The following is a 26,147-nucleotide window of genomic DNA, read 5'->3' on the forward strand; positions in this document are numbered from 1 at the left end:
CTTAAGCTCATTCATTGCTGTAAGAGGCAGTTGTGCCAATGCAGCAATAGCTTTAACTGAGGACTGGATTGAAGCTATTAAAAATGAACTGGGATTTGATTTAAATATTTGATTTTAATGTTAATATTTATACTTAATAGCTGTTAAGCCCACTGTTTAAAGATTTTGTATGCAATAATTTTTTGAGAAATTTTGTTTTTTTTGTTTTTTATGGTATAAACTTAATATTTGAACAGGCTGACTAATCTCACTATAGGAAGTTGTCAACTAAAGGCCTTTTGACACCGGGACAATTTTTGATGCACTTCAATGTACTTGGTTGATATAACTAAATATTCACACCACCCTAGTGTGAACACAATTAATGCACATTAGCTACTTTTAGCGGTGTGAAAAGGCCTTTGAATGCCAAACTGGGCTATAAAGGGGGAGGTGGATACACAATAAATTTTAATTTTTTCTCTCTTTCATTCCATTCCCTCTTTATAACATACTTAACTCAATGAAATAGTTTTATCATTGACTCTATCACGGCTTCCCAGATTAGGAACAAACAATCTCCTAATGAGATCATGTATTTGAGAATAATAAGAAAATTATGATCATTAATTAGTGTAATCGCCAGATGTTTATTAGCAACTTAGGGGAAAGAGAGAATACCCATCATTAGCTAGAATTAATATTTTTTTAGAAAAGATTTAGTTTACAATAAACAGAAACAGGCACAAATACAACATTATGAGAATAGAGAGAGTTGGAAGTGAGAGGAAAATGTGTAACACTATCAGAAGTAGATCTAGAAATTATTACTTTTTGATATCTTCAGTGCAACATCATGCTAACTCACCTATGATAAAACAGATACAGATCTACACCCTAAACTAGATCTTGTGCCAATCCTTTCATATTTCTTAGGTAGGACAAAGAACTCAATTAACATAATCAGTTTGCTATATCAAAGGAACACTTGTACCTATAAATTAGTTCAATGTAAATCCATCCAAATGACAGTAGTAGGCTGGGGCTTGCAGAACTAAAATTTAATATGAGGCAACACATTGGCTTTACTCCCTCATTCCAAATACAAAATTGTATTATAAGTTGACAGTGTAGATTTTTAAAATTAATGCTACCTAGAGTAGATTATCTACTCTTGATGCTACAGAGTGAATAATTTTTGTGGAGCTCAATATCTTTAAATTTCATATTAAAAAAACAAAAATTAATATGACACCAAAATCAAGCCAATCCATTCTGAGAATCAATGGTCATGTTCATAATGTGTATTCTCTAATTTTCTTTAACCTACAATATAATATATGAGTATACATGTGTATTGGTACTAACTATTACCACAGATAGACACCAGAATACAGGCATCAAGAGTAGATAATTATTAATTAATTTAGGGTTGACAGGCATCAATATTATTGAAATATCATATAGCTGGAAAATTTGGCAGATTGGCAGATCAAAATAAAACCGCCACCATCAATAATAATTGCAATGGGCAAATTCTGTTATAATGACTGACCTTGCTTCTTCAGCTTCTTGTATTTCTGATATCTCTTTATCTGTTAGCTCTTTCATCTTCTCTCTGTTGTCTCTAAATAATTAAAACAGTAAGAGGTGTCACTGCAAATGTTGTTAGGAGCATTATAGTTTTAATCACTTGTAATATATGACACATCCATCATATAATAAAAGGTGCTGCTTCAGTCTGAGTGAATATCTCCATTCCAAATGATTTTCAATGTTAAGACAAGATATTTTAGTTGGGAATGATGTACTCTAAGGAGAGAGAGAGAGAGAGAGAGAGAGAGGGAGAGAGAGAGAGAGAGGGAGAAAGAGAGAGAGAGAGAGAGAGAGAGAGAGAGAGAGAGAGTGAGAGGATAGAAGAAAGTGCCTTTAAGTTTAATATTAATTATCATACCTTTGCATAAGTGATATACTCAGCAGAAATTCCACTCAAGTCTGACAGCTACATGTAAAAGAACCAAAAAAAAATGATTCCATTCTCATATGTAATCATTTGTACATTGTCTACAATATTTCAGGATATTTATTTATATTTACATGTAGGTGGCTACAAAATTTTGAAATCAACCAGGCTCACTAATATTCATGATGAATAGAGTGTGGTAAATTAATTACTGCATAGCTGGTTTATTTTGTGTGAAATTAGTTTTTGTGCAGGCTCAAATCTACAAATTAATTCTACTAAATTTTATTAACATCAAATAAAAATTTAACAAAATTTTGTAAACCAAAAAAATAAATAATTAAAAAAAGAAACATTTAAAGCCACAAAATAAACAAGCTATAATGTAATTGAGATTGCAAGACTACAGTATCATGCAAGCAAGTCATCACAATTTAAAGCGAAACTGATAAACGGAGCATTGCCGTCTTGATACTGTTTGATATTCTCAAACCACAGAAACTATTTTTATCATACTACTCTCAAGTACATGCAAACATGTGTACAACATACATGCACATCAGCATTATAAACAGAACTATCGTGAAATTTCATACCCATAAAATTGTTCTTTTTTAGCTCAGCAAATCCACAAAATTTAAACACTCAAAATTAACGACACATACAGTAATCAGTAAAATCACATGTATTCCATGAATTACCTTTTCAATAACATGCTTAGAATCATAATTATTATCCACTATAATTTCTTCTGTTGGATCAACTGAACATTGTGATGGACGCCACCTAATAACATACACCTGTCTTTGTCTACCATACTTCTTCTCTGGCCCTAATAAAATATAAAATAATTATAAATACATGCACGTGTAGTCGTGTACGTGTAGTGTACATGCATATTGCTTAAAGTAAATTTAGTACAGTATACCGTATAGCGGGTAATTTTCGTGATTTTCGTGGTTTTGGGTCTTCCCACAATATTTAAACCCACAAAATCATTGAAGTGCCATCCCCTTACAGGCTATGTAAACTGTCAACCACAAAAATTAAACCACAAATTGCCCCACTAGGAGCAAACCATGAAATTTAAACCCACGAAAATAACCCGCTTCATGGTACTATGTACAATAAAAAGTCAGATATACTGACGTTTCAATAGTTCCACATATATGCTCCTGCTAGCATGAATCAACTGATCATCAAGATATAGGACACGGGCGGACACTCCCCACTTCTCCCGTAATCTCATTCTACATAAGAAGTCACATGATAGTCACATGATGATCACATGATGATGATGCACTTACTTGTCTAATTCAAGAATACAGTCAATTCCTTGTACTTTTACTTCTTCAATAATTCGTTTCTTAAATTCTCTTACTGGTGTATTCTTAGGAACAATAGACTCCATCATAAAATTACAAAACTACAAATAGACCATAGTACAAAATTATAGTAATGAAATACTCATACCTCTGTATTGTTAACTTGCAATAAATATAATTTAATTTTGCAGTAGCCTCCTTCTTGTGCTGGTCTACCTACAAGTAGTCTTACTATCAACTAGGAGACCAAATAATGGAATGAAATATAAATAAAAATATTATAATTTAAACTTTAAAATAAGGGAGGGAGGGAGAGAGAGAGAGAGAGAGAGAGAGAGAGAGAAGTAGCACATAAAACTATACCTCTGATCCAGATGTAATATCTTTTAATGTTCCATCCAGCTCCTTCATTTCATTTGCTTTAAAACCACTGATTCTATACACTATGAAACCAGTAGGTGGTACACCAATCAGTGGAACAAGCTCCTCTTTCAATTGAGCTAATGTTATTCTCCTGTCAACTTCTACCAGTACCTCTGTACAGAATAATGTAATGTTTTTTATGATGTTAAAATTCTTACTTCTTTCTTTTCCTTTCTTTTCTTCATTCATTGATACAATCTTCATTATTATTTCTCCTTCTCTCCTATTACTTGTAGTGGAAGTGACTTCAGGTTGTGGAGGTAATGTTATGTTTAGTTGTACCCAGTTGATGTAATAATCAACATATTTGTACATCAAACTATCTTCAAATTCTTTTTCACAATCTTCAGGATCTGATGATACATAAAACTAGGTAGAAAGGAGAGAATAATAAGTTGTGTGTGTGCAGACAGTAAACGGATGAAAAATGAATACATATGTAAATGACACTAAATTAATCATGATACAGCTGCAGCATAAAATAAAATATTAATGTTTGGGAAAATAGCCAATTTTAAAATATTGCTTTGCATGACATCCATACCAACATCTCATTACAGTATCAATGCTATGGTAGCTAGTACTTGTCTGTAAGAACTAGATCTGTTTCCATGGAGTATATTCTCAATAGTACTTTTTAATTTTCTACATGTAACTTCACAAATTGAAGTAATGTCCTGATAACCATACACCTGTACTAATCTCATACAAGATGAATTAAGATCAAATACCTATAGAAAGAAAGGGAGCAGTTTAAGGGAGACAGGAACAAGGAAAATGTGGATGAAAAAGGGAACAATATACATGTAAATGACAATGACAGTAATCACAGTATTATACTTCCTCTTACTTCACCAATATACTGTTTTAATTCCTCAATAGTCCAGCCCATTTCACCTCTCATTGGTTTAACTGGTCCTACTTCACCAGTGGACACATCAACCACTGATATCTTTAATTTAATGCCTACACCATCAAACACAAACAAACACATGTAATTAGAGGCATTATCATGGCAACTAATCACACCTACAGTGACCCACCTCCATTATTGTATTTTTTAAATGTTTCTGTTTCTTTACGAGTTTCTAAGAATAAATCATAATACCCATCCATACCCATAAGCTGTAGAATAGTTTGATGCTGAAACTATGTATAATAATAAGATAACTGAAGGATATGTATAAAGCTTACTTCATCAATATCAAAGGACTGTTCCATTACATCAAAAGAATAATCATATTTCACTAAACGACATCTCTTAATAGGAATATGAGGAGCTAATTTCATTAACTAAAAAAGAGATGAGAAACAAAATGAGAAATGAAATTGACTAAAAATAAACCTTGTAAGCTTTATCCAGTACTATGGGTAGTAGTTCATCTTTATGTATTTTAAGGAATGAATTTGTTAATTTACCAGTAACAGGATGATTACAAGATAATATGAACTATAAAATAGAAAAGGTACATGTACATGCACATATATTTTTTGCCTTACTTTTATTTTCATTTCTTTTTCAATATCCTGTTCCTTTTCTTTCAGTCTCTGATCAACCTTTTTCAAATCTATTAAAACATTAAGAATCAAATGACGAGTGGATGCCATATATGTACATCATCAATAAAACCTTTGATAACTTTGATAATCTTCTCATTGTCTTCTCTTTTAGTAATTAGCTGCATATTCATTAATGTTATTCTTTCTTGTAAATTCTCTATTATTTTTTCATTATCTACCAATGGCTGATAGTGTGGAGTTTTCATGGCTTCAAAACAAAATTTGCAGTCATCAATTTCAAGAGCCATTCCTCTTCTTAGTTTGCTAGCAGCTTTAATTAAGTATAATAACTAAACAATTAATAAAAACTATACTCTAACCTGAGCCAGTATTACTAGAAAGTGTTCTCAAATAATCAATCTTCATTTTTGATAGTTTTTCTGACAATTCTTGGTTTTCTTCTTTTCTCTCATTAAACTGAGACCTCAATACAGTGCACTCTTTATCACTCTGGACATACAATGATGCTTCCTAAATTAAAATATTAATCAAATACATGTTTTTGCAAATATCCAAGCACACAGTAGCATGCCTGGCCAATTAAAAATTACATGTACTTTTTAGCTTTTTGACTTCTGAAAACTTTTGAGGGACTTATTGTATAGACGGAAATTTTATAGGTAACTAAATTTGGCGAATTTGGTGTTTCGATAAACCATTCACCAAAATAAAAATCTGCCATTTTGAGCCATTATGTGCATGCTCAATGGCACATGGCCACAAATTCAACAAATCACCAATCACCAAAATTTAGCGATTCACCAAATTTAACTCCCTGACCATATACATGTACATGTAGGTTATAATCTGTTACAACAAGCTTACCAATCCACCCATTTTCCATTCGATGGGTTTTATCAGTGACTTAGAGTTTAATGCACTATTGCTCAGTCTTTAGTTAGTCAGTTGTTTTGCATTTTCATTATTACTAATTTATTACTACTATTATTATTATTATTATTATTATTATTATTATTATTATTATTATTATTATTATCATCATCAAATGGTGGTAGAAAGACACAAAAAACAAACAAACAAAAACAAAAAGCAACAATAACAACAACAACAAAAGAAAACAACTGAGACAAAGAATCCCTTAAAGGGAACCGTCAATGTGGGATGAAAGAGAGGGCTGCCGGGCATTATTATCATTATTATTATTGTCCTTGTTGTTGTTGTTAAACAAGCAATTATTTTTTATTACATCTAACTGTTATTTGATATACATGTACATGTAGTACCGGTATACATGTACATTGTGCATGGCAGTTGGAGGAACTTAAAATTCATAAAAAATTCAATATTAATCCGCTCAAACTTTCTATACAACATAAGGACATGTATTTTGCATCAGAAAAAATACGAATAATAATAAAAATAATTTTTGGGCAAATTGAAAGTTTAATTCCTCAATAGTTTCAAGCTATACAGTACACGATAATAGCATACCAGCTAACCTCAGGTACTGTTGAAACTGTCATCATTGATATTTCTTGTTTCAATTCAATTGTTTTCTATTATAATGTACAAAGAGAAAGTATAGGAATCATCAACATGGTAACATAACATACCTTCTCTTGACTACTGACAGCATCTCTTAGTCTATATTCAACTTCTTTAAGTATAATATGAGAAATAACCTGAAATGATTAAATTAACAAATAAATTTCACACATTGTACATGACACATTATATGATGTCTATCTAACTATAAAATGAATATTTTCTGACCTCTGTATTTTGCAGTAAGTCTTGATCCTTTTCCTTTAGTTCCTATACCGAATTACCAAACCATATTAACAACAATTAACTACATTTATTTATATTGTGTATGACTGTATGTGTACCTTTTTTCTAACATCTTGTCTCCTCCATAATGCTAAGTTACCAATAGTCAGTTTCTTTAATCCTTGTCCCATTAGTATATGAATATTCTCTATCATTCTCAATACAGTAAACCCAACATCAGAGAAAGGAAAGGTGCAAGTGACAGATATTGAAGTGGAGGTTTCAATATACTTAATAATCAGTAGTTTACCGGATACTTTTGATAGTATATCCTTAATATCCTTCAGCACATGTTCCTCGGGCTCCCAGTCAAAAATTAAAGTAACTGTTTCGCATTGAAGATGAGGAATGGAAGAAAATCTTTCCTTCAAACAAAGACTAATGGAAAGTGACTTGCAGAATTCCTTTAGCTCTGTTCTATACACCTCGATGTATCTTGCAGCTTCAGTAATATCCATTTCTTCCACTACAGTATGAAGGAGCTCAATATCAGTCAGTGAACACTCATTACGAATAAGACGCAAGACACTAGAAATGTCAGAACATTGCTCAACTTTATTACCAAGAACTGTGCTACAACAAGACAAAAATTCCTTTATTTCTTCTAACGAAAGAGATTTTTGTTTAATAATCTTGCCAACATTGTAAAACATTCTTCCATAAGACATTCTCATCGAGGTGAAGTCTGCCAGTAAGCCTTTTGACACAGGAACATGTACTTCAACTATAAAAAATATTACCGTATGGTTGGTAATTTTTGTCGGGCATTAATTTTTTATAAATTTGTGATGCATCACCAATTCACAATTTTAACCCCTGTACACATGGAAACTATTTAACGGGCATGCACAGTTATCATGACACTTTTGACTACTATTTCAAGCCAGTGGAGAATTAAGCCAGAATCATAGTTTACTACTACATTTCCACTATAAGCCATGTATTAGAAGCTAATACTGTAGACCAAAGTGAAAAGACAACAGGGTTTATTAACTGTCAGCCATACATGTAAGTATTTGTACTACATATAAAAATTAACTACTAAAATACATGTATGGAACCCTTAAAAATTACCGCTACACTGTATTGTGTCTATATAGAATGTAACATACCTTGAGGTGATAAAGGTTGGGAGAAGGAATTACTAGCAGCTTCACTATCAGAAGATGTGTCTATAAATTAAATAAATAATGCAGTGATTTTGTTGCTACTGCAATTTGTGGAGAAATCTTTAAAATAACTTCATTTGTTGTTTTGACAGGTACTGCATTGTGCAAACTTTGGATTTAAATATTTTGCTATGTATTTACAAATTGCAAAAATAAACCTTTTCATATTGTATGGTATGTTTATGCACCAGAGTGTGTGGTAATTATTAATGTACCTTGTGGAGCTACAAGTAAATCACTATCTTTAATAGTCTCAGGAACCACAGCTACTTCAGGAATAGGAAAATACTTACCTAAACACACAATAACAAAACAAATAGTTGTGATGATAAACAACATCATTACAATTTGAGCCTTAACATAATATTATCATTAATGTCCTTATGCCATAAATTAAAAAAAATACACAGAATAGCCTTGTTTTTTTATTGAATACAAAACTCCATATTAGAACTTTTGAGGTATGGATATTTTATAAGTATAAAATTAAAAAATTGAGTTAGAAATCATCCCTAAATTAAAATTGGCTTAGCAATCATCCCTAATTTTTATTACATTTTCAGATACATCATACTTACTGATATCATCCAGTAGAGCTTGTCCTAGTGATACATTAGTACTTATTGTACACAATACATTAGCAAATGTACGTAAACTGTTAGAATCAGTGTGGACAGCTTCTCTGACAGCAGTTAATAAAGCCTCACGTTGATTAGGAATAGAGGGACTAGCTGACACCACTCTACTAACTGCTTCTTGTGTTAACATACGTTCAGCATAAAGTGACCAAGCAATGCTAACAGAATCACAAAGAGACTGAAAGAGGACAGTATAACGATTTTTAAGGATATTAAGAAAGACATGATGTTCTATATCAAAAAATACAATGATTATAGTTAGATTAAGGATTAAGCTATCATGAGCCAGACACTACCATTTTGGTGATTAGCTAATCATAGTAATCAGCCAATTACCAAAAAGGGGGAGGCATCATGGCTCATGGGACTATTGACTCACTTAACTTCTCAGCGACAGCAGTCTTGTTCATTGATTGTAGAGCATCTGACAGTGAGTCCAAGTTGGCTCCTCCTCTACTGTCAACATTATCAGCTCTACGTAGCCAATGGGAGAGTGATTCAGTCATACAGTGATACACGTCTCCATGGTGCTTCATTTCAATGGCTTCCAGTGTATCTTTCAGTAGCCCTAGCCTCAGTCCCAACTCTTGCCACTTTGTTCCTTGAAAGCCACACTTATTTAATAAGTCAATAACATCAATCAAGTCACTAATATTTAAGCCTATATGACAGAACCAGAGAACAAATCGGAACAAAATTAGTCAAAAAGGCGGTTAGGGCGCACAGTTTTTAATTAAATTACCTAAATGAGTTTGATTAGTCGTCTCCATAGCTCCATTAAAATAAGCAGAACCTGTCCAGAGGCCAGACAGGACCTCTAAATAGTTCAACAACGACGTCCCAGTGTTTTATGTACTTGATACGTTGATCTTGACTTGAAATTCAATTAAATTCAATCATAACATAATGGCATCTATGACCCCACCCTGAGTCATCCAGTGATGAATTCATTTAAAATGATAATATTTAGCTATACATGTAATACCAAATCAAGACAAAACTCAAGTTATTTAGCGAGCTAGATCAATCTCTTCTGCAAGTTTTTGCTTTAATTCTTCTCTAATCTTTGGTGCAAAGTGCTCAGGAAAAAACAAGGAGTTGTAATTTAGACATTCCTTTAAATAATGCTTCCAACAGCGCTCTGGAAAATGCTCTTCAGCTCTAAGCAGAGAGAAAGGATCACCTACAGCAACAACAAAACATTTAGAACGACTAATTGCAGTGTTAAAAATGTGTGGATTTGTTAGACTCTTTGTAGGATTACTGCTTGTACCATCATTCTTCAGTGGTTCAAATGTACTGAGAATAACAGCTTGAAACTCATGACCTATTTGTAAGCACTTGGTAGTTAGCAATGTTGCATTATATATGTACCTTGAATTGAATATGTTGGCAAATATGTTATTCCACCACCGACACGTAGATCCTTCAGATATGATTCAATAATATTTAACTACAATTACATATAAAAATGACAATAATCTAGATCTATATGACTGTACTAAAAGTACCTGAGCTCTAAAAGGAGACATAATGCAGACTTCTCTTCGTTTAACATGTCTCCATTCATGCGGCCATTTGACAAAGTAATGTTGCACTTGTTTCAAAACAGCTTCAGCAACTAGCCCCATAATATCTTTTAATAGCATGCCCTTGGTATGTGCTAAATCACACCAGTAAAATACGAGTGGGTAGCATATTGCTGGATGCTGCCTCTCTGAGCAAGCCTCTGGAGCACATGTAATTGGATATTTGTAAATTGTGTTAGATAAGAACATTACAATCTCAGGGCAACAACGATAATTTGCAGCTAAGTATTTAAGGTAATCGGAGCCACGTTCTCCAACTAACTGATTATATTTCTTTTCCAAACGCTCGAATAATGAAACAGCAAGACCATGCTTCTTACTGTCATCCCCCAAAACAAGATCAGATGGTCCAACCTGCATATAAAAAATTACTTAAAATAAAATTCTAGATCTACATAATACCTGTTTGCTGTCTCCTGTTGCAATAATTTTAGTAGCAGCATTTCCTAGAGAGAGAGGAGCAATTGCTTCTGGTTCCCTGACTTGTGCAGCTTCATCGAGAAGAATATGTGTAAAATGAGCACCAAAAATCTTGGCAACGTGTAGTGATGTCATGTATGTAGTAACAATGACTATAACTTGATCTTTAATGTGATGACCAAGTGAGATTTCTCGTTTTAAGTCATAGACTGTACGATTAATGATGTTACGAGATGTGTGAAAAAAACGATCTTGCCTTGTAATGCGAATGACTTTAACTTTAGGCACACCATTAAATGCAGGATAAAGATATTTGGATACATATGTCTTAGCTGTATCAGAATGGTGAGCACAAATAAGTATCCGGGTTGGTGAGTGAGCAATCAATCCAGTCTGAATGAATTCATAAGCAGCACGAGCTATGATTCTTGTTTTTCCAGAACCAAATGGTCCAGAAACAATAACTGGAAAATTAGCAGGGCATTGGAGAATAGCTTCTAAAGCTTTTGATTGCTTATTTTCATCTAAAGACAAAAATGTGTGGTGGCATTGACAATGCGTTTTATAAGACACTGTAGGGGACAAACTTGATGCAGCATCAGAACTTGGAGTAATCTTTTTGATCATTGAATCAGGTATATCAATGACTGCTTGATGAAGGGAATCAAAGTAAGCATGCTTGACTTCAAACTCTACATACACTTGGTACCAGCCTGAGCCAAGATGACGACATGCATCTTGAATACATCGAAAATCATCTACATCCAAAGAAACGTAAAAGTGCTCACTGAGGTTACCATAATTGCTATGGAGAATTGTTCCCTTGCAGAGATCTTTTTTATTCTTGACAAAAATGATTCCTTCGCTAGCTTGTGTAGCATACTGAACCTGATCATCATTCATTCCCAATATTCGACAAAGGTATTGAGACTTCTCCATTACTTTTTTAAAACACTGAATGCTATACTTTCCATTACATCTATACAAAGGGATAGGTTAAGTTTACATGATTATTAAAAATGCAATTCAGTTATAATGTTCCATGGTTTATTGTCAAACTATGATGATTTATCATTTGCTAATGTTAACTAAATTATAAAAAATGTACTAACTTTTTTGATAGAAATTCCATACGTTCAGACTCCTCAAAGCACAATAGATAATAAAATTTGTCTTTATAATTACAGGCCGAAAGCTCTTGTGCAATTTTTTCTTCACAAAGAACTGTTGATACCCTTTCTGCAAAGTTGATCTTCCATTCCTCTCTTTCCTTTCGATTTAATTTGCACAGAACTCTCTCTTCACAAGGATTAGCAGGAAGACTTTCAGCTTCAGACCTGTACTGTAGAACTTGGTTTTTTTCTATATGCATGTATGGATACATGCAAATATCAGAATAAATTTGTACTAACTTTTTGAATTCTTCAGGTCAAAATTCCAAGCATTGCACTCAATTTTGGAATGAGCAAATATACAGGTCTTTTCTCCTTTGCATTGTCTAGGGTTACAGAGTTGAAAAGAGTGCTTATCAGCAACAATTGGACGAGGCCTAATAGGAACAAGCTCATTGGTGTGACTTAGAGCCACTGTTGATAATTGCAAAGGAGAGTGAACTTCAGGAAAATAACACTTGATTGATACCAAACTATTATCTTTAGAGTTTGTCAGACACACGCTGCATACTTCAAGAACACCTACATGCATAAAATGGGATGATTTTAGATATGCATAACAAATAAAAAGTTTGCACCTTTAAGCTCATCTTGATCTTGCTTTGAAAGCACTAGTTATAAATAAATAATAAAAATATGAATGTATTTTCCTTACCATGAGAAGAGAAGTTTTTTGTAAAACCAAAATCATGATCTGCAGGAAGAAAATATTAAAAATATTAGGCCTTGGATATACCTTTTGAAAGTAATGGCCATTCATCTGTCATTTCATCTTCTTTTACATTAGAAGCATACTTGTTTATACTTGTTTCATCAGTCCCATCTACACGTGTGAAATAATAAAATAATATCTAATGTAAATGGTGCATCCAAGTACCATCATCAGCATCATCCATTGTATCATTTCCTTGAATCTGAGCTGTTAAGAATAGTGATAGACACCATAACAAAATATTGTTTACACAAACCATTGTTTTGATGTGCTGATCCAACTGGAAGTAATTTTAACCTTTCCACACCTACACCAAATAGAATATGCACATTAGAACAATCATCATAGTATATTAGAATATATATACCTTCATTGTTATAATGACAAAAATCAATGTTTTGAAGTTTGAATTCTTGATATTCAATACCCATTATACTTGTTTGATTGAATAAGCATAAATTTAGATGGCTTAATCTCAATCGAAGCTTATTATCGTGATCTATCACTAAAAATTCTATTTGACTTTTGAACTTGTTGATTCGTCGTAAGAGAAGGGCAAAATGCTCAAGTTGAAGAATATGAGCTAGATCATCACGAAGTGCAAAAATATTTTCAACAATAAAGCTGCTAAAAGCGTCTGGATTTGCAGTAACTAGTAAAATATCTGAAGAAAACCCTGTTACTCTGGGAAAATGATGAAGAAGTATTGGCACCTCTGACAACGAGAGCTTACACAACTTTTCCAAGTAGTGTACCAGTGTAACCTTTGCATCATCACTCCCAAACCTATCAATGAGCTTCTCTAGAAGAGACAAATTAAAGAAAGACCAATAATCTTTCAGAAAAAATATAAGGCTTTTGAGGTCATCAATCTTGTTGATAGTGCTAGTGTTAAACAATGGATAAGAGCGAGCTGCGTGATCAAGGTTTTGCTGTGGTACTAGCTCACAAATAAACTCTTTTAGCTTATCAAAGGCTCCTTCTGTGAATTCTATAGACTTTAGTAGCTTAACTACAAGTGATCCAAACATCCTATCAACTACAGTCATATCTGAATCAGAGGAAGGAAGAGCAATGGACATGTCCTAAAATTACAAATAAATTTCATTTTGAATCAATTTGAAGCTTACTTGTACTTGAAAAGATTCATTTCCAAATTTTATTTCTTGAATCCTCAATCCAGAAGCAAATCGATCTATATTTTGCAGAACGAACATCAGTCTATTAGTATTGAGAGACTCTTTGAAGTGGACATACGTGGAACTGAAGATCAATTCAAATGAGCTGTCATAATAAGAACAGAACTCGAGAGAATCAGTACTTAGACCAAGTGCAGACGCTATTTGATTTTTAAGGGAAATAATGGCACTTGCTGATAGCATCCCAGTCGATGAATCGAAGCTCATCTTGAGAGATAGCTGATTACAACTACCTGATACATTGGAAAATTTATTTGGAATTTTGAAAATTGATCGAACCAGGAACGAATCCAAGCTTTCAATGTAATCATCGTACTGCTTCATGGCCACTTTAAATTCTTGCACAAATGATTTGAGCAAACTGTGATTAAACCATGTGATATTATTCACTAATATCAGCATAACTTCTCTCTTGGTCACGGCCTTTTGAATCTGAGTCTGAAATTCTGTGTACTGTGGCTGGCATAAGTAAGAAAACCTCTGCCGTGATAAAATATAAAAAATTAAAATGTTGGCACTAATATCTTGCCGATACTCCAGGCAGGTTACAATTTCTCCCAAGAGGCCAGAAAACTTCATAACAATCTGCATTGATTCTTTTGTCAGTCGTGCTACTAGTGCAAACATACGTGTGGCTACATTAAGTAAAGGGAATTTTTGCTGTGCAACTGGATTGGGACAGCCATTTCGAATAATGTAGCCCAACGTACACTTTCCACATCCACAAATGTAATGAATATCTTCTTCTTGCAGGCCATGAAGATCAATTTCTTCATCAACTTTTTGTTTTGCAGCCAAGTCCATAACTATAGGAAACCCAAATAAAAATAATTAATATATTACATATAGCCCAATGGAACTAACTTTCTTTTAGGCAATCCAGTACTTGGTTAATGACATCAACTCTGTTGCTGTCATTGAGAGCCTCAATAAGGTTATGATAGGTAGCCTCATCTCCACTCTTCTCCTTCCATTTGGCCAAAGCCTTCAGACTTTTCTCCTCTTCACTAATGCTGTAAACTTTGATGCCCTTAATGTCAGATCTTGATAAATTCAGGTACAACCCAACCACTTCCCAGTTACTATGCAAACTGCTACTCAGTTTTTGGAGTACATCCTCTGGGCATTGCTCCTTTAAATCCTCAATAGTAAGTCCTCTGGCATCAATTTCTTCTTTGAAAGCATCCACTATATATAAAACACATGATAAAATATACAAAGAAGAGTGATCCGTGAGGTGGAACAGTAGTTTATAGCACAGACTTACTAAAACAAGCAACAGCTTCAGCCATCTTCAATTTTCTTGTAACAGTAAAAGTCCAAAACACTGACTCAGCTCTCACCCATGTAAGGCATACAGTTCCTGTTGTGATCTCATATACTATTAATATAATTATACATGTAGACATTACTTTAATAGTTTACTATAAAGACTACACCATAGATACAAGAAGGGCATAATCCTGTGAATTAGGCCTTTCCTGTGACTACACTTCATAACATTCACTCTATCGTATGTGTTGTGTACTAACGCGTGAACAGACCACAATAGTGACCGATAACAATTCTCAGTTTAAAAAGAATTATATTTGTAGCAATAAAAACAGAACACAACCAGAACTAAAATAGCACATGTAAGGATAGACAACGGATACACACACAAAAGAATAAAGAATATAAGAGCTGGCTGTGCAGGCTCAGGTAATAACTACAATAGTTACTAAACAAAACAATATAATTACTTATACAAATTAATAAAATATAACAGTATGATGATGCACACACACTGCTCACATTACATGTACACACACACACATACACAGACAATGACAATTATTTGAGAAATAAAGATACATGTATTGTATAATAAATGTAGGCAGCAGACCAGGCTCCTAGTCTCGCTAGCCAGACCATTCCCCAGCCTACAGTCAACTATAGGCTGGGGAATGATCTGGCTAGCGAGACTACCAGGCTCCTAAACACACACACACACACACACATTACGAGACATAATAGCATTGAAATCATCTATATACACATATACTGAGCACATACATAGCGGATAATTTTTGAGGGGATTAAATTTGACAAATTTGGCATTTTGATAGCCATTCGCCAAAATAAAACCCCGCCATTTTGAGCTATTATATGCATGCTTAATGGCACATGGCCACAAATTCGCCAAAATTAAAATCCACCAATTACCAAAATTTAGCAATTTGCCAAAATTTATCCCCTCCGAATTTACCCGCTATACGGTACATGTACATGTACTACTGTACATGTATAATCCAGTAGTATACACACACACTCACATATGTATATTTAAATAAACAAAAACTGAGTTTAAATAAACAATAATTTAAAAGAATATTCTAAAAAGAAAGCAGATGAAAATAAATATAAATGTGATTTTACCTATTATAATGTACACACACACCTATCCTGTACAGTACACATAAAGCTGCACACGAATGTGGAGCATTTATGTACATATAGGCATTGCTGTAAACTTAACTTAATGTATTTTCGTAAGGTGGTGGAACTGGTTCATTCAATGTATCTCCATTACAACCAGCTGCAGTATCTTTAACACTACGTAATGGCATCAGAACCATTACCTTTCTCTATTAACATATACATTCATACATTAATATTTACTTTTGAGCTGTGACTAGGGGAAGCAGCTTATTATATTAATTTTTCTCAACAACTTCTTAAAATGAAATGTCGGCAAATTTTGACTTAATTAGGCCACTGCCACCATTACATACATAGGCTACTATTGGACTTTTTGGAAAGAAGCATGTACAGGAAAATTTTTTTAATTGGCCCATTTAAAAAAACCGGCCATATAACTCAGCTCAAATTCTCTACATAGCATAAGGACATCAATGTACATCAAAACATAAAATAAAAATTTGCAGTAATTTAGAGCCATTTTTAGAGAAAAAACAATGGATTAGACAGTACATGACTATTTCCATAACTTACTAAAGTTTGCAAACGTGCCCTAAAATGAACAAGAGATAAGAGGATAATCCTACTAGTTTAATGAACTTGTCAAGTACAAATAGAAAAGAGAGTCTTGTTGATGAAATGAGTGTAGCTCTGATACATTAGTATACAAGAACAACCACTAGAGTGAAGTAATTGAGACAAGTACCTGCTCTTTGTGCTAAAAATACTGAAAGAGAGAGAGAAATATGTAAATGATATCAGTGTGCATGTATATAATAAATAATGGTCTATTGGAAAACTTCTACTAAACTTGCAAAAATTTGATTACACATATCACTACATGTCAAATGCTCAATAATGCATTGCACTGTCTTAATACATAAAAATTAAATCAAGCACAATTTAGCACAAATTTGTCACACAATATTCTCCTAATTATTATTATTATTACTTGATTCTCCATATCTGATTGCTGCCTCCACAAACAGTTTTACAGAAAACATGGACAAGAAGATAAAATACGGCCAATCTTTTTGATGTGATTCCATGACAACCAGGAAGGCCGAAATCTATTCAAAAATTTCTTATGTTGGTACTAAAAGTGTCAATGTAGATCTACCATTAATAAATTTATTTGTTTATTTATTTACCTGGTTGTTAAATTTGTTTAAAATGTCCTGTTTATCAAAATAATCTTCAATTCTTTGTGCCATTTTCATCAGCATCAATAAAATCAAACAATGCACTGAAAAATAGAGCAGAGCTGCAGTATAGGAGCCCCAGAAAGAAGGAAAGAGTATAAACTGCCATGTTTTTGTCATTGGATAGGAGTCTAGTTTAGGTAGCTATGATAATTAATTCAATTAAACTAGTTCTAAAAAATTCAGAATTTGAGTCTTGTTATGGGCCCTAAAAATTTGAGCCTCAGTGACTGACAAAATTCAATTCAAAATTTAATTAAAAATACAAAACAATTAAATGTTAGTAGAAATAAAATAACTGAATATTTTTTTATATTCAAAGTTATGTGTAATGTATGCTCATTTTCTTCACACAAAGTTAAAGTAACAGCTCCAAGAGCACATATGCCAAGTAAAATTTGGCCAACAAGCATGGCTTTTATCAAAATAATTATCATTAATCCATACTTATATCTGAAAATTTTGGTAACTTCATTTGTGCTAAATGAGAAATTCAGATCAAGCATACAAGTACATCCTACATGTAAAAATTAAATTCCATTCACTTTAATGTATAACAGAAATACTGCTGGCAACAAATACCACTGAAACAAAATTTCACTGTAATATCAAAACAAAATAAACTGCTTAAAGTTATGCTAAATGCATTCTAGATGCACCAATTGTTAAGATTTAATTAATCGATTTTGAAAACTAAGCAACACTAATAATGATGAGGAGAATAATAATAATAATAATGGAAGAACATAAGGTGATGGGAGAGAGAGATGTGTGTGCTTATATATACTAGCAAAAATGTCCAGAATGTTCTAGAAGAAGAATACAGACACAAGATCAAGAGACTAAGAGAATAATCTAGAAAGTTCCTGTTTACACAAAAATGAATATGTAATAAATAATACACATGTACATACAATAATAACAGGTAGATCTAATCTGTCAAAAGTGGCTAAATAATATCCTCAACACCAATGACATTAAAAGAAAAGTTAATAAACAACAATTCGGTTATTGCCATTATCACAAACATATAAAAATCCATTTTTATCAAATGTTAATCCAATAGGATCTCTAAACTGATCAATGTCACTGCCTCCTTTTCCAAACCTACAAATAAAAACCCCCTCTCTAGTAAATACTGACAGACAATTGTTGCTCCATTCACTAACATACACTAGACCAGTAGCTGCAGTGTCTATTGCTATGCCATTTGGCTTATTAAGCTGCCCAGGACCAGATCCTTTAGAACCAAAATGACCCACAAACTTTCCATCAGGAGAGAACTTCTGAATGCGATGATTATTAGCATCAGTTACATACACTAATCCTTGACTGTCAACAGCAATACCACGTGGAGCCTTGAACTGTCCATTAGCTGACCCTTTCTTACCAAATGAATGAGAGAACGTTAGATCAGGATTCAAGACTTGTATACGATGATTATACCAATCAGCTATATAAACCTGTCCTGATACAGGAGAAATGGCTACACCATCAGGATCACTGAATTGTAGTGGTCCACTGCCCTCCTCACCAACTGATGCTATACAGTATCCATCCATGCTTATTTTTTGGATACTGTTACTGTCTGACACGAGAATGAATTTGTCTGGAGTAATAGCTAGACCTCTAGGAGCGGAAAACTTAACGTCACCTTTTCCCCCTTCTCCTCCTAATGATTTCACTTTTTTTCCTTGCCTATCCAATATTGTGACACAGTCACTATAATACTCAGTTATTATAACATGATTATCATCACTTATAGCAATTCCATAGGGACGGTTAAGCTTCAGTATAGTACGTACTGGAGTATTGCTATCAAGGTAAGGATTGAAAGGGATGACTAATGAAATATCCTCAAGTGATATATCACATATTTGTACTTTCACTATATGAGTGCCATTAGTGGAAGGGCTACACTGTATCCTATACACTCCAGGATCAGTGTTGGTGGTAGTGACTGTAGTGTGAATTGGTTGATCATCCTTACCAATTGGTACTAAACTACACTGGAGAGACGAAAGGGGAACAGACAAAAGAGATGAATCTGGTGCCTCCATTGACAGTGAAAATGAAACTGCTTTGCCAGTAGGTGTAATATAATCAATTTTTTTCACTCTACACTGGTGTAATGCAGGAGTGCCTGAAATAATATTTCCAATGTGATATAGCGATTTGATATCTTCACTTAATATAAAGTCAGCTTTTTCCTGTGGATGCAGCTTTTCCACATTAATCTGTGCAACTTCATTCATGCGCTCTATCATCTGTTTCTTAGACCTTAGAACTTGTTGAGGACTGCCTGTCTTCACACTCTGTTCCACATAATCGTTAACATCCTCCAGCAGACTCAAACTCAATTTTGCTGACTTCATCTGTTCTGAAAGCCTTGTGAGCTTATCATTAGTTATCCTCTTTGCTTGCTCAGTCAGTTTTTGCTCTGACTGATAGAGAACATTTATCATATCCTCAACCATTACATGTATATCTTCTAAGACTTCTTTTCCCCTCTCTCTGATCTCGTTCTCTCTCTCTGCTAAAGCAGAAACGACCTTTTTGAGTGCTTCAACTTTTTCTTTTAATGGATTAAGAGAGCCTTTCAATTCTTGACAGTGTTTAGTAAAACTTGCAGAGACTAAGTCATAGTCGTGGTTTTTATGAGTACGCACAGTACAGTCATGACATATAACACTATCACATGTTTCACAGTAAATCTTTAAAAGCTCATCATGACCTGGTATCGGACAATACTCCTGTTTAGCTGGAGCTAGCAATTGAGAAGTAGAAAAAATAGAGGCTGTCACCTCATTTAGATTTGTTAGCTGATGGTTAGAAAAGTCAACCCATCTCTCGTGCATATTGATACATTCAGCACACATGAACTTTCTGCAGTCTTTACAGTATCCAGTGGTATTAGCTTCAGTACAGTTGTCACAAGGGACCTGTTGAGGATCAGCTACTTTTTTCATTAGATTGTAGATCTCTTTGAGGTTGTTGAGAGTGAATGTGACAGGAAATGCTCCCATTCCTTCTTCTGGTAACTCTGTACAATGACGACAAGTGGGACAAGAAAGGTAATAGGTCTCATTCTTCCTATCCAGAGGTAATTGTTCCAGACAGTACTGACAAAATGAATGTAGGCAAGGTAATGTCTTGGGGTTGGTATAGTGGTCAAGACACACAGGACAAGTAAGTTGTTCCTCCAGTTCAAGGAGACCAGAAGAAGATGAAAATGGCTCGGTTGCCATAAAAAAATTGTGAAAACAAAGCAAGAGAAACAAACGTTGAAGGTTTTTATTGAAGATAGAGCTAGTGATAAGAAGTAGGACAAAACAAAAGTAGAGGAAGGCGGTGAAAGGGAGTCGATCCTATTGACAGATACAAAGCAGCAAAATAAAAAGGAGAGTCATGAAGGTAAAAAAATACACCCTATAAAAGTGGGTTTCACCTTAAATATATTCAAAGGTCTTGTGACTAAAGGAAGTTGTGATAGTAGATTATAATTAGAAATCTCAATTTCAATAAATACTATGACTTTCACAAATTATAGACCTCTTAGTAAATTTAAACCTCCACAAATTTTATCTGATACTTCAATATTCCTAAATGGTGGCAAAATAATGCCTTCATTCTGGCACAGAAATTTATATCTATGTTAAAATTTTCACATATAGCGTAAATCAAAGCTACTACTTCTATGCAATTTACATTACATGATAACAAATAAGATAAAAAATATAAACAAAATATTGAAAGAATTACAAACATGGAGTCTAGATACACATTTGTGATTATTTTCATGACGTTAGTCATTATTTTTCATTACAATTACTCATTATAAATTTTTCAAGATAGAAATTTAACAATAAAATAAAATTAAAATAGGTGCCATCAAAGTGCCATTTTGGCTTATTTTTTTAATAATCATGAAAATTAAAACTCCACAATAATTTTTTCTCTTTTCATCCCACTCCCTTTCTTTACCTTACCTAGTAGTCACCTCTCAATGAGACAGTTTCATCATTGACTCTATTAAGGCTTCCCCCAGTGATGATGATTAAGCGATGCATGGAGACCATTTACTTGAGATTATGTATTCTAACTGAGAATAGAAGGAAAGTGATGGCAACAGAGGAAAAAGAGAGAGAGAGATGAAATTCGGAGATATAAAAGGGGGTGCAAAAATGTATGCATAAAAAGAAAATACTGGTATATTTTCAGAATTTTTTTACCCCTGGAATTTGAGAGGAGTGAGAGGGAAATGGAGGGTGCATGTCGTACAAGATGATTCATTGGCGAGGAATTAATATTGGCAATTGGCGATTCTATGAAGAAATTGCCAATATAAAATCTGCCATTTTGTTTCAAACTGAGCATGCTCAATGGCAGATTATGGCACATGGCACAAAATTGCCAATATAAAATTTGCCAATAACTTTCTACAGGCAAATTCTCCAAATATTACTCCCGCCAATTAATCATCTTGTATGGTATTCTAAATTGGCAGGTTTTAACCCGCCAACTAATTATACGTGCTACATAACCCATATGCCAGTAGTAATGAAATACAGCATGTACATTATGACATTCATGCATACATAATTTTTTTATATTTCCAGGCTATACCTCAAAAAATTTAGTATTAGTGTTTGCATGTGCATTTTAGTTTATTGCTATTTATAATGAATTTTTAACTACAAATGATTGCAATTTTGGCATAGTGCTCATGCAGCTTGATTGTCAAGTTGCTTAAAAAATGGGACAAGGGTATTTTGACAAAATCACAAGGAGAAACTTCTTCATTCTTATAATTTTTTTAATGTGTATACATGTTTTTATGCTGTGTATCAGCTTTAAGCTGGCTGATTCTGATCAAAATTGGATTTTTAATGAATTTTAAAGTTGCTGAAAGATCGCACCAATGGCCATAGCCTTTGGTCTTTGGCCAAATTTTGTTAAAATGGCTATAAAAATGAATTCTTCATTTTGTTATTTTCTAATACATAACTATACATGTCCTTTTGTTGTGTATCAACTTTGAGCTAATTCCAGATTTTTTGTGAATTTTTTTAAAGATGCAAAAAATGGAGCCAACAACCAAAGGATATAAAAGCATTTGGTCTTTTGCCAAAAATTGCTATATGAGAGAATTTTTTACTTTAATTTTTTCCTGACACACATACTGTACATGTTCTTATGTTGTGTAGAAAATTTGAAATGAATCTGATCAACAAAAATGCAGTATTTGACCACAATAATGGCTAAATGGATTCAAAGTGTTTGCACAAGGTCATTCAAATTTTAATTTCCAGTCTATTAACTATAGACACATACAGTGTTTCCCACAAAGTTAGTCTCGCAGTATGCTAAGTGAGCTAAACAGCATGCTTCATGAGCTAACAAGCACTACAAGTGCAATTAATTAGCATGGTACAAAAATAGTGCTTTTGAAAACTTTAGCTTAATGCACCTGATACCACCTATAATTCCTACTCCTTTTAAAACGAGATATTGCAGATGGGACTGAAGTGAATAGACTACCATACACAGTGGGGAATAATGGGGGGATAAAAAGTCTTGCAGTGCGTGGAGCGGTGGAGCCAGACCATAAACTATAGTGTACATATTTTTAACAGAATAGATTTCTGTGTCTCTCTAGAGATATATACTAGAAAGCCCTGTTAATGCAAGCATCACAAACTGATAGGAGAATTACTATGACTATGCATTTTACCTGCTCCTTCACTTCAGCTCAGTAGGCTTTTCTCTGACAATGAGATATGACTCAGCCCCGGTTTCTTTTTGACTGCCCTAAAATAGATATAGGAAAAAGCCTCAGAAAAAGCATAAAGCTAATCTATGGGTAGATCTAATTACGTCATAGATAATATTAATGTAGTATGATTTTAATCATAGATAATTAATTTTAATTAAGGTAATTAATTTTAATTAAGGTAATTAATTTTAATTAAGGTAATTAATTTTAATTATTTTAATTAATTTTAATTATAATTTTAATTAAGGCGTCTGGCCCCCACCCACCCAAATATGGAGCGTTGGTCTGGTAAGGTAGCATTAGTAACAGGGGCTAGCTCTGGTATTGGAGCAGGGATTGCTGCATCACTGGTAAAGAGTGGTATGATAGTATTAGGAGCAGCAAGAGATGTGGAGAGGATAAAGGTTAGTGTATTTAGTAGCTTAGCTAAATGATCATGATTTTTGTAGAAATTATCAGATAGTCTAGGTACAACTGCTAGTGGTGGTAAACTGGTTGGTATGAAATGTGATGTTACTAATGAAGATGATATCAAGAGCATATTTAGTTATGCTAAAGATCAGTTTGGTGGCATTGATGTGTGTGTCAATAATGCCGGATTGGGCCATGACGCTCCTTTATTAACTGGTGATACTAAAGACTGGAGGAACATGCTTGATGTAAGATGATGCACTTTAATAGCAAAAGAAAAGACAATTAAAGTTAGGTTTAAAATTTCTTACCAATATGCTGTAGTCCAAACTGTACCTATAAACATACATTAAATAGAACTACTTTACATCATTTTTTCTCTGATTATCATGTGTACATAGGTAAATGTATTAGCTCCTTGTATCATAACAAGAGAATTCATGAATCAAGTGAAGGAGAGAGGAGTAGATGATGCTCATATCATATTCATTAACAGGTACTGGTATTATTTAGATGAGCTAAAGGGAAAAATGTAAAATACATCATGATTAGAGCAATTACTGTAACAAGCTGAAATTTTTGACATGCCTAAAAGTTACATAGCACGTTACAGTATTACAGCATGTTACAAATTATGCCAAAAATGACTAGGAGAGGATTTTCATTTTTTTTTTAATACATTTTACATGTTCTAGTGTTGTGTAGCATGTTTGAGCTGATTTTGACCAAATTGGATTTTTTTTTAATTTTTAAAGTTACTCAAAAATTGAACCAAAGTTCTACCAAGAGTAGATAATAATTAGAGGAGAGTGTTCTACTGGCAATAGGGTCTGCTTCATCACGGCGTAAAATTAAAGAGTCACATTCAGGTTATTTCCGTATTTTCATTGAGTTTGAGTAGTTATTGCTAGTTATTATTGAATAACTACTCAAAAATACTGAAAATAACCGGAACGTGACTCTTCAATTCTACGCCATGATGAAGCAGGGGGGTATTGCACAGTAGGACACTCTCCTCTAATTATTATCTACCCTTGGTTCTACTATAATGAGCCAAATTTTGCCAAAAATGGCTAGAAAAAATTTTTCAAATTTTACAATTTTTTTCTTGTGCATATACATAATTTTTACGTTATGTAGCAAGTTTGAGCTGATTCTAATGAAAATTGATTTTTTAATGAATTTTTTGAAGTTGCCCCAAAGCCATGTACATGTACTGTCTTGCAATACTTGTGAAGCATAGCTCTCTTAGTCTTAGTGTGCTCTGTGGAAAATTCTTATTTAGATAAAATTAATACTTTGCTAAATTTTCTCACTTATTATGATGTACATGTAATGCATATGTTATTGTAGTACCATGGGCCATGTTGTGTCAGCACAAGACTCCATTCACTTTTATTGTGCAACAAAATATGCCGTGACTGCTCTTGCTGAAGGTGTTCGACAGGAACTCAGAGAAATGAAATCAAACTGCCGTGCCACTGTAAGTAACTAAGTATTTCAAGTCTTAGTGTTATTTTGATAATGTTCATTCACAGTCTATTTCACCAGGAGAAGTAAAAACAGAATTTATGGGTAGATTTCTTAAAGCTGATGATATGGAGAAAGCCATAGAATCTGTTGATGATCTAGTGCCTAATGTAAGCATAAAACATGTCACAATTAATAGTCTAACAGTAGCTGTGTAGGGTCCTGCTCTTACTGCAGATGATATTGCCAGTACTGTTGTATTTGTTCTTAGTGCTCCGCCAAGAATGGAGGTAATAACAATATTTATTATAAAATTTACTTCTCAATGTTTGTTACTTAGGTCAATGAAATTGTTGTTAGACCAACTGGCCAGGTTGAGCAATAAAAACAGCTGTTAGTAGACTACTCATTTATATGAACAAAAATGTTAATAACTTTAATGTTGTTGAAAATTATGATGTCAGATGTTAATGCTCTAATCTACATGAATAGAGCACGTAGCCTACTTTAATTAGATTTTTTTGTTTTGCTTTTTTTCATTTCCATTAATTATTCATTGACGAATGACTGTATACATCGATTGAATATTAAGGAGGGCTTGTTTACTGGCCTGCCTACCAGAGAAATGAGAAGTAAATAGAGTTGCATTATTATAATAGTTGCACAGCAATTACTAACAAAAAATTTGCTTTGATTTTTCCTTTAAGTTATTATTTCAGTGTCATGGAGAGCTTGCTACAGAAAATAACATTAGTCATTAAACATGTACACTAGCTAGTACAGGTACATAAATGAACAAATTCTTAGTATGTACTAGTAGTATGTCAATGAAGTCATGAACACAGACAAGTAAAAAGCATAAAAATTCTAAAAAAACATTTTCATTAA

General features: G+C 33.4%; 4 protein-coding genes across 6 annotated transcripts; 1 reads left to right on the plus strand and 3 right to left on the minus strand.

Annotated features, from left to right (window-relative positions):
* Nucleotides 1–1,174: 1,174 nt before the first annotated feature.
* LOC100632060 (uncharacterized) lies at nucleotides 1,175–9,763 on the minus strand. 3 transcript variants are annotated; one of them, XM_019995238.1, is made up of 27 exons: nucleotides 9,591–9,758; nucleotides 9,228–9,509; nucleotides 8,789–9,079; nucleotides 8,426–8,503; nucleotides 8,154–8,213; nucleotides 7,101–7,765; nucleotides 6,985–7,026; nucleotides 6,825–6,893; nucleotides 6,711–6,767; nucleotides 5,571–5,721; nucleotides 5,321–5,521; nucleotides 5,191–5,258; nucleotides 5,036–5,140; nucleotides 4,885–4,983; nucleotides 4,734–4,839; nucleotides 4,541–4,656; nucleotides 4,275–4,421; nucleotides 3,849–4,059; nucleotides 3,631–3,803; nucleotides 3,416–3,505; nucleotides 3,250–3,368; nucleotides 3,092–3,192; nucleotides 2,644–2,774; nucleotides 1,934–1,981; nucleotides 1,673–1,791; nucleotides 1,535–1,606; nucleotides 1,175–1,305 (listed from the first exon to the last, which is right to left on the minus strand). In XM_019995238.1, exons 1-27 carry the CDS (start codon nucleotides 9,616–9,618, stop codon nucleotides 1,275–1,277), a joined length of 3,660 nt encoding a protein of 1,219 aa, XP_019850797.1. In that variant the 5' UTR covers nucleotides 9,619–9,758; the 3' UTR covers nucleotides 1,175–1,274. The 3 variants fall into 3 exon arrangements, 2 of the variants coding, with proteins under 2 accessions (XP_019850797.1, XP_011408984.2); XR_002184583.1 differs by having other exon boundaries at nucleotides 1,227–1,305; nucleotides 1,535–1,635; XM_011410682.2 differs by lacking the exons at nucleotides 1,175–1,305; nucleotides 1,535–1,606; nucleotides 1,673–1,791; ... (1 more) ...; nucleotides 2,644–2,774; nucleotides 3,092–3,192 and having other exon boundaries at nucleotides 3,310–3,368; nucleotides 3,416–3,483; nucleotides 9,591–9,763.
* Nucleotides 9,756–15,232, minus strand: LOC109580165 (uncharacterized). The gene is made up of 16 exons (XM_019995097.1): nucleotides 15,208–15,232; nucleotides 14,805–15,128; nucleotides 13,872–14,746; nucleotides 13,109–13,826; nucleotides 12,998–13,048; nucleotides 12,907–12,948; nucleotides 12,766–12,852; nucleotides 12,685–12,723; nucleotides 12,608–12,640; nucleotides 12,270–12,551; nucleotides 11,970–12,219; nucleotides 11,445–11,836; nucleotides 10,840–11,381; nucleotides 10,360–10,791; nucleotides 10,223–10,301; nucleotides 9,756–10,175 (listed from the first exon to the last, which is right to left on the minus strand). The coding sequence occupies exons 1-16, from the start codon at nucleotides 15,230–15,232 to the stop codon at nucleotides 9,859–9,861; spliced, it is 4,488 nt and encodes a 1,495-aa protein (XP_019850656.1). The 3' UTR covers nucleotides 9,756–9,858.
* A 3,359-nt stretch (nucleotides 15,233–18,591) lies between these two features.
* Nucleotides 18,592–20,628, minus strand: LOC105316311 (E3 ubiquitin-protein ligase TRIM71-like). Its single transcript, XM_020001774.1, has 3 exons — nucleotides 19,593–20,628; nucleotides 19,188–19,445; nucleotides 18,592–18,983 (listed from the first exon to the last, which is right to left on the minus strand). The coding sequence occupies exons 1-3, from the start codon at nucleotides 20,626–20,628 to the stop codon at nucleotides 18,592–18,594; spliced, it is 1,686 nt and encodes a 561-aa protein (XP_019857333.1).
* Nucleotides 20,629–23,633: 3,005 nt separating this feature from the next.
* On the plus strand, nucleotides 23,634–25,826 carry LOC100632185 (dehydrogenase/reductase SDR family member 11-like). Its single transcript, XM_003382313.2, has 7 exons — nucleotides 23,634–23,782; nucleotides 23,828–24,037; nucleotides 24,191–24,285; nucleotides 25,143–25,272; nucleotides 25,328–25,429; nucleotides 25,478–25,549; nucleotides 25,600–25,826. Exons 1-7 carry the CDS (start codon nucleotides 23,651–23,653, stop codon nucleotides 25,642–25,644), a joined length of 786 nt encoding a protein of 261 aa, XP_003382361.1. The 5' UTR covers nucleotides 23,634–23,650; the 3' UTR covers nucleotides 25,645–25,826.
* The last annotated feature ends 321 nt before the right edge of the window (nucleotides 25,827–26,147 follow it).

The sequence above is a fragment of the Amphimedon queenslandica genome, unplaced genomic scaffold, assembly GCF_000090795.2.
Source record: "Amphimedon queenslandica unplaced genomic scaffold, v1.1 AMPQUscaffold_13522, whole genome shotgun sequence".
Lineage (NCBI taxonomy): Eukaryota > Metazoa > Porifera > Demospongiae > Haplosclerida > Niphatidae > Amphimedon > Amphimedon queenslandica.

Excerpts from the sequence above, each read along its gene's own strand:
- LOC100632060 (XM_019995238.1), bottom strand. The coding sequence starts at position 9,618 with ATGGAGACGACTAATCAAACTCATTTAG. Across the intron at positions 5,722-6,710 it reads CAGTTTCAACAGTACCTGAG|GAAGCATCATTGTATGTCCA; the intron begins GTTAGCTGGTAT and ends ATTTTAATTTAG. Across the intron at positions 3,804-3,848 it reads AAAGAAAGGAAAAGAAAGAA|AGGTACTGGTAGAAGTTGAC; the intron begins GTAAGAATTTTA and ends TATTCTGTACAG.
- LOC109580165 (XM_019995097.1), bottom strand. The coding sequence starts at position 15,232 with ATGGCTGAAGCTGTTGCTTGTTTTA. Across the intron at positions 13,049-13,108 it reads TTGTCATTATAACAATGAAG|GTGTGGAAAGGTTAAAATTA; the intron begins GTATATATATTC and ends TATTTGGTGTAG. Across the intron at positions 11,837-11,969 it reads ATGGAATTTCTATCAAAAAA|ATGTAATGGAAAGTATAGCA; the intron begins GTTAGTACATTT and ends CCCTTTGTATAG.
- LOC105316311 (XM_020001774.1), bottom strand. The coding sequence starts at position 20,628 with ATGGGAGCATTTCCTGTCACATTCACTCTCAACAACCTCAAAGAGATC. Across the intron at positions 19,446-19,592 it reads GTGTAGTTTAGTACCAATTG|TCATCCCTTTCAATCCTTAC; the intron begins GTAAGGATGATC and ends ATATTTCATTAG. Across the intron at positions 18,984-19,187 it reads ATTCATTCTCGTGTCAGACA|GGTCAGCTAATGGACAGTTC; the intron begins GTAACAGTATCC and ends TTGGTAAGAAAG.
- LOC100632185 (XM_003382313.2), top strand. The coding sequence starts at position 23,651 with ATGGAGCGTTGGTCTGGTAAGGTAGCATTAGTAACAGGGGCTAGCTCT. Across the intron at positions 24,286-25,142 it reads CATATCATATTCATTAACAG|TACCATGGGCCATGTTGTGT; the intron begins GTACTGGTATTA and ends ATGTTATTGTAG. Across the intron at positions 25,273-25,327 it reads AATCAAACTGCCGTGCCACT|TCTATTTCACCAGGAGAAGT; the intron begins GTAAGTAACTAA and ends GTTCATTCACAG.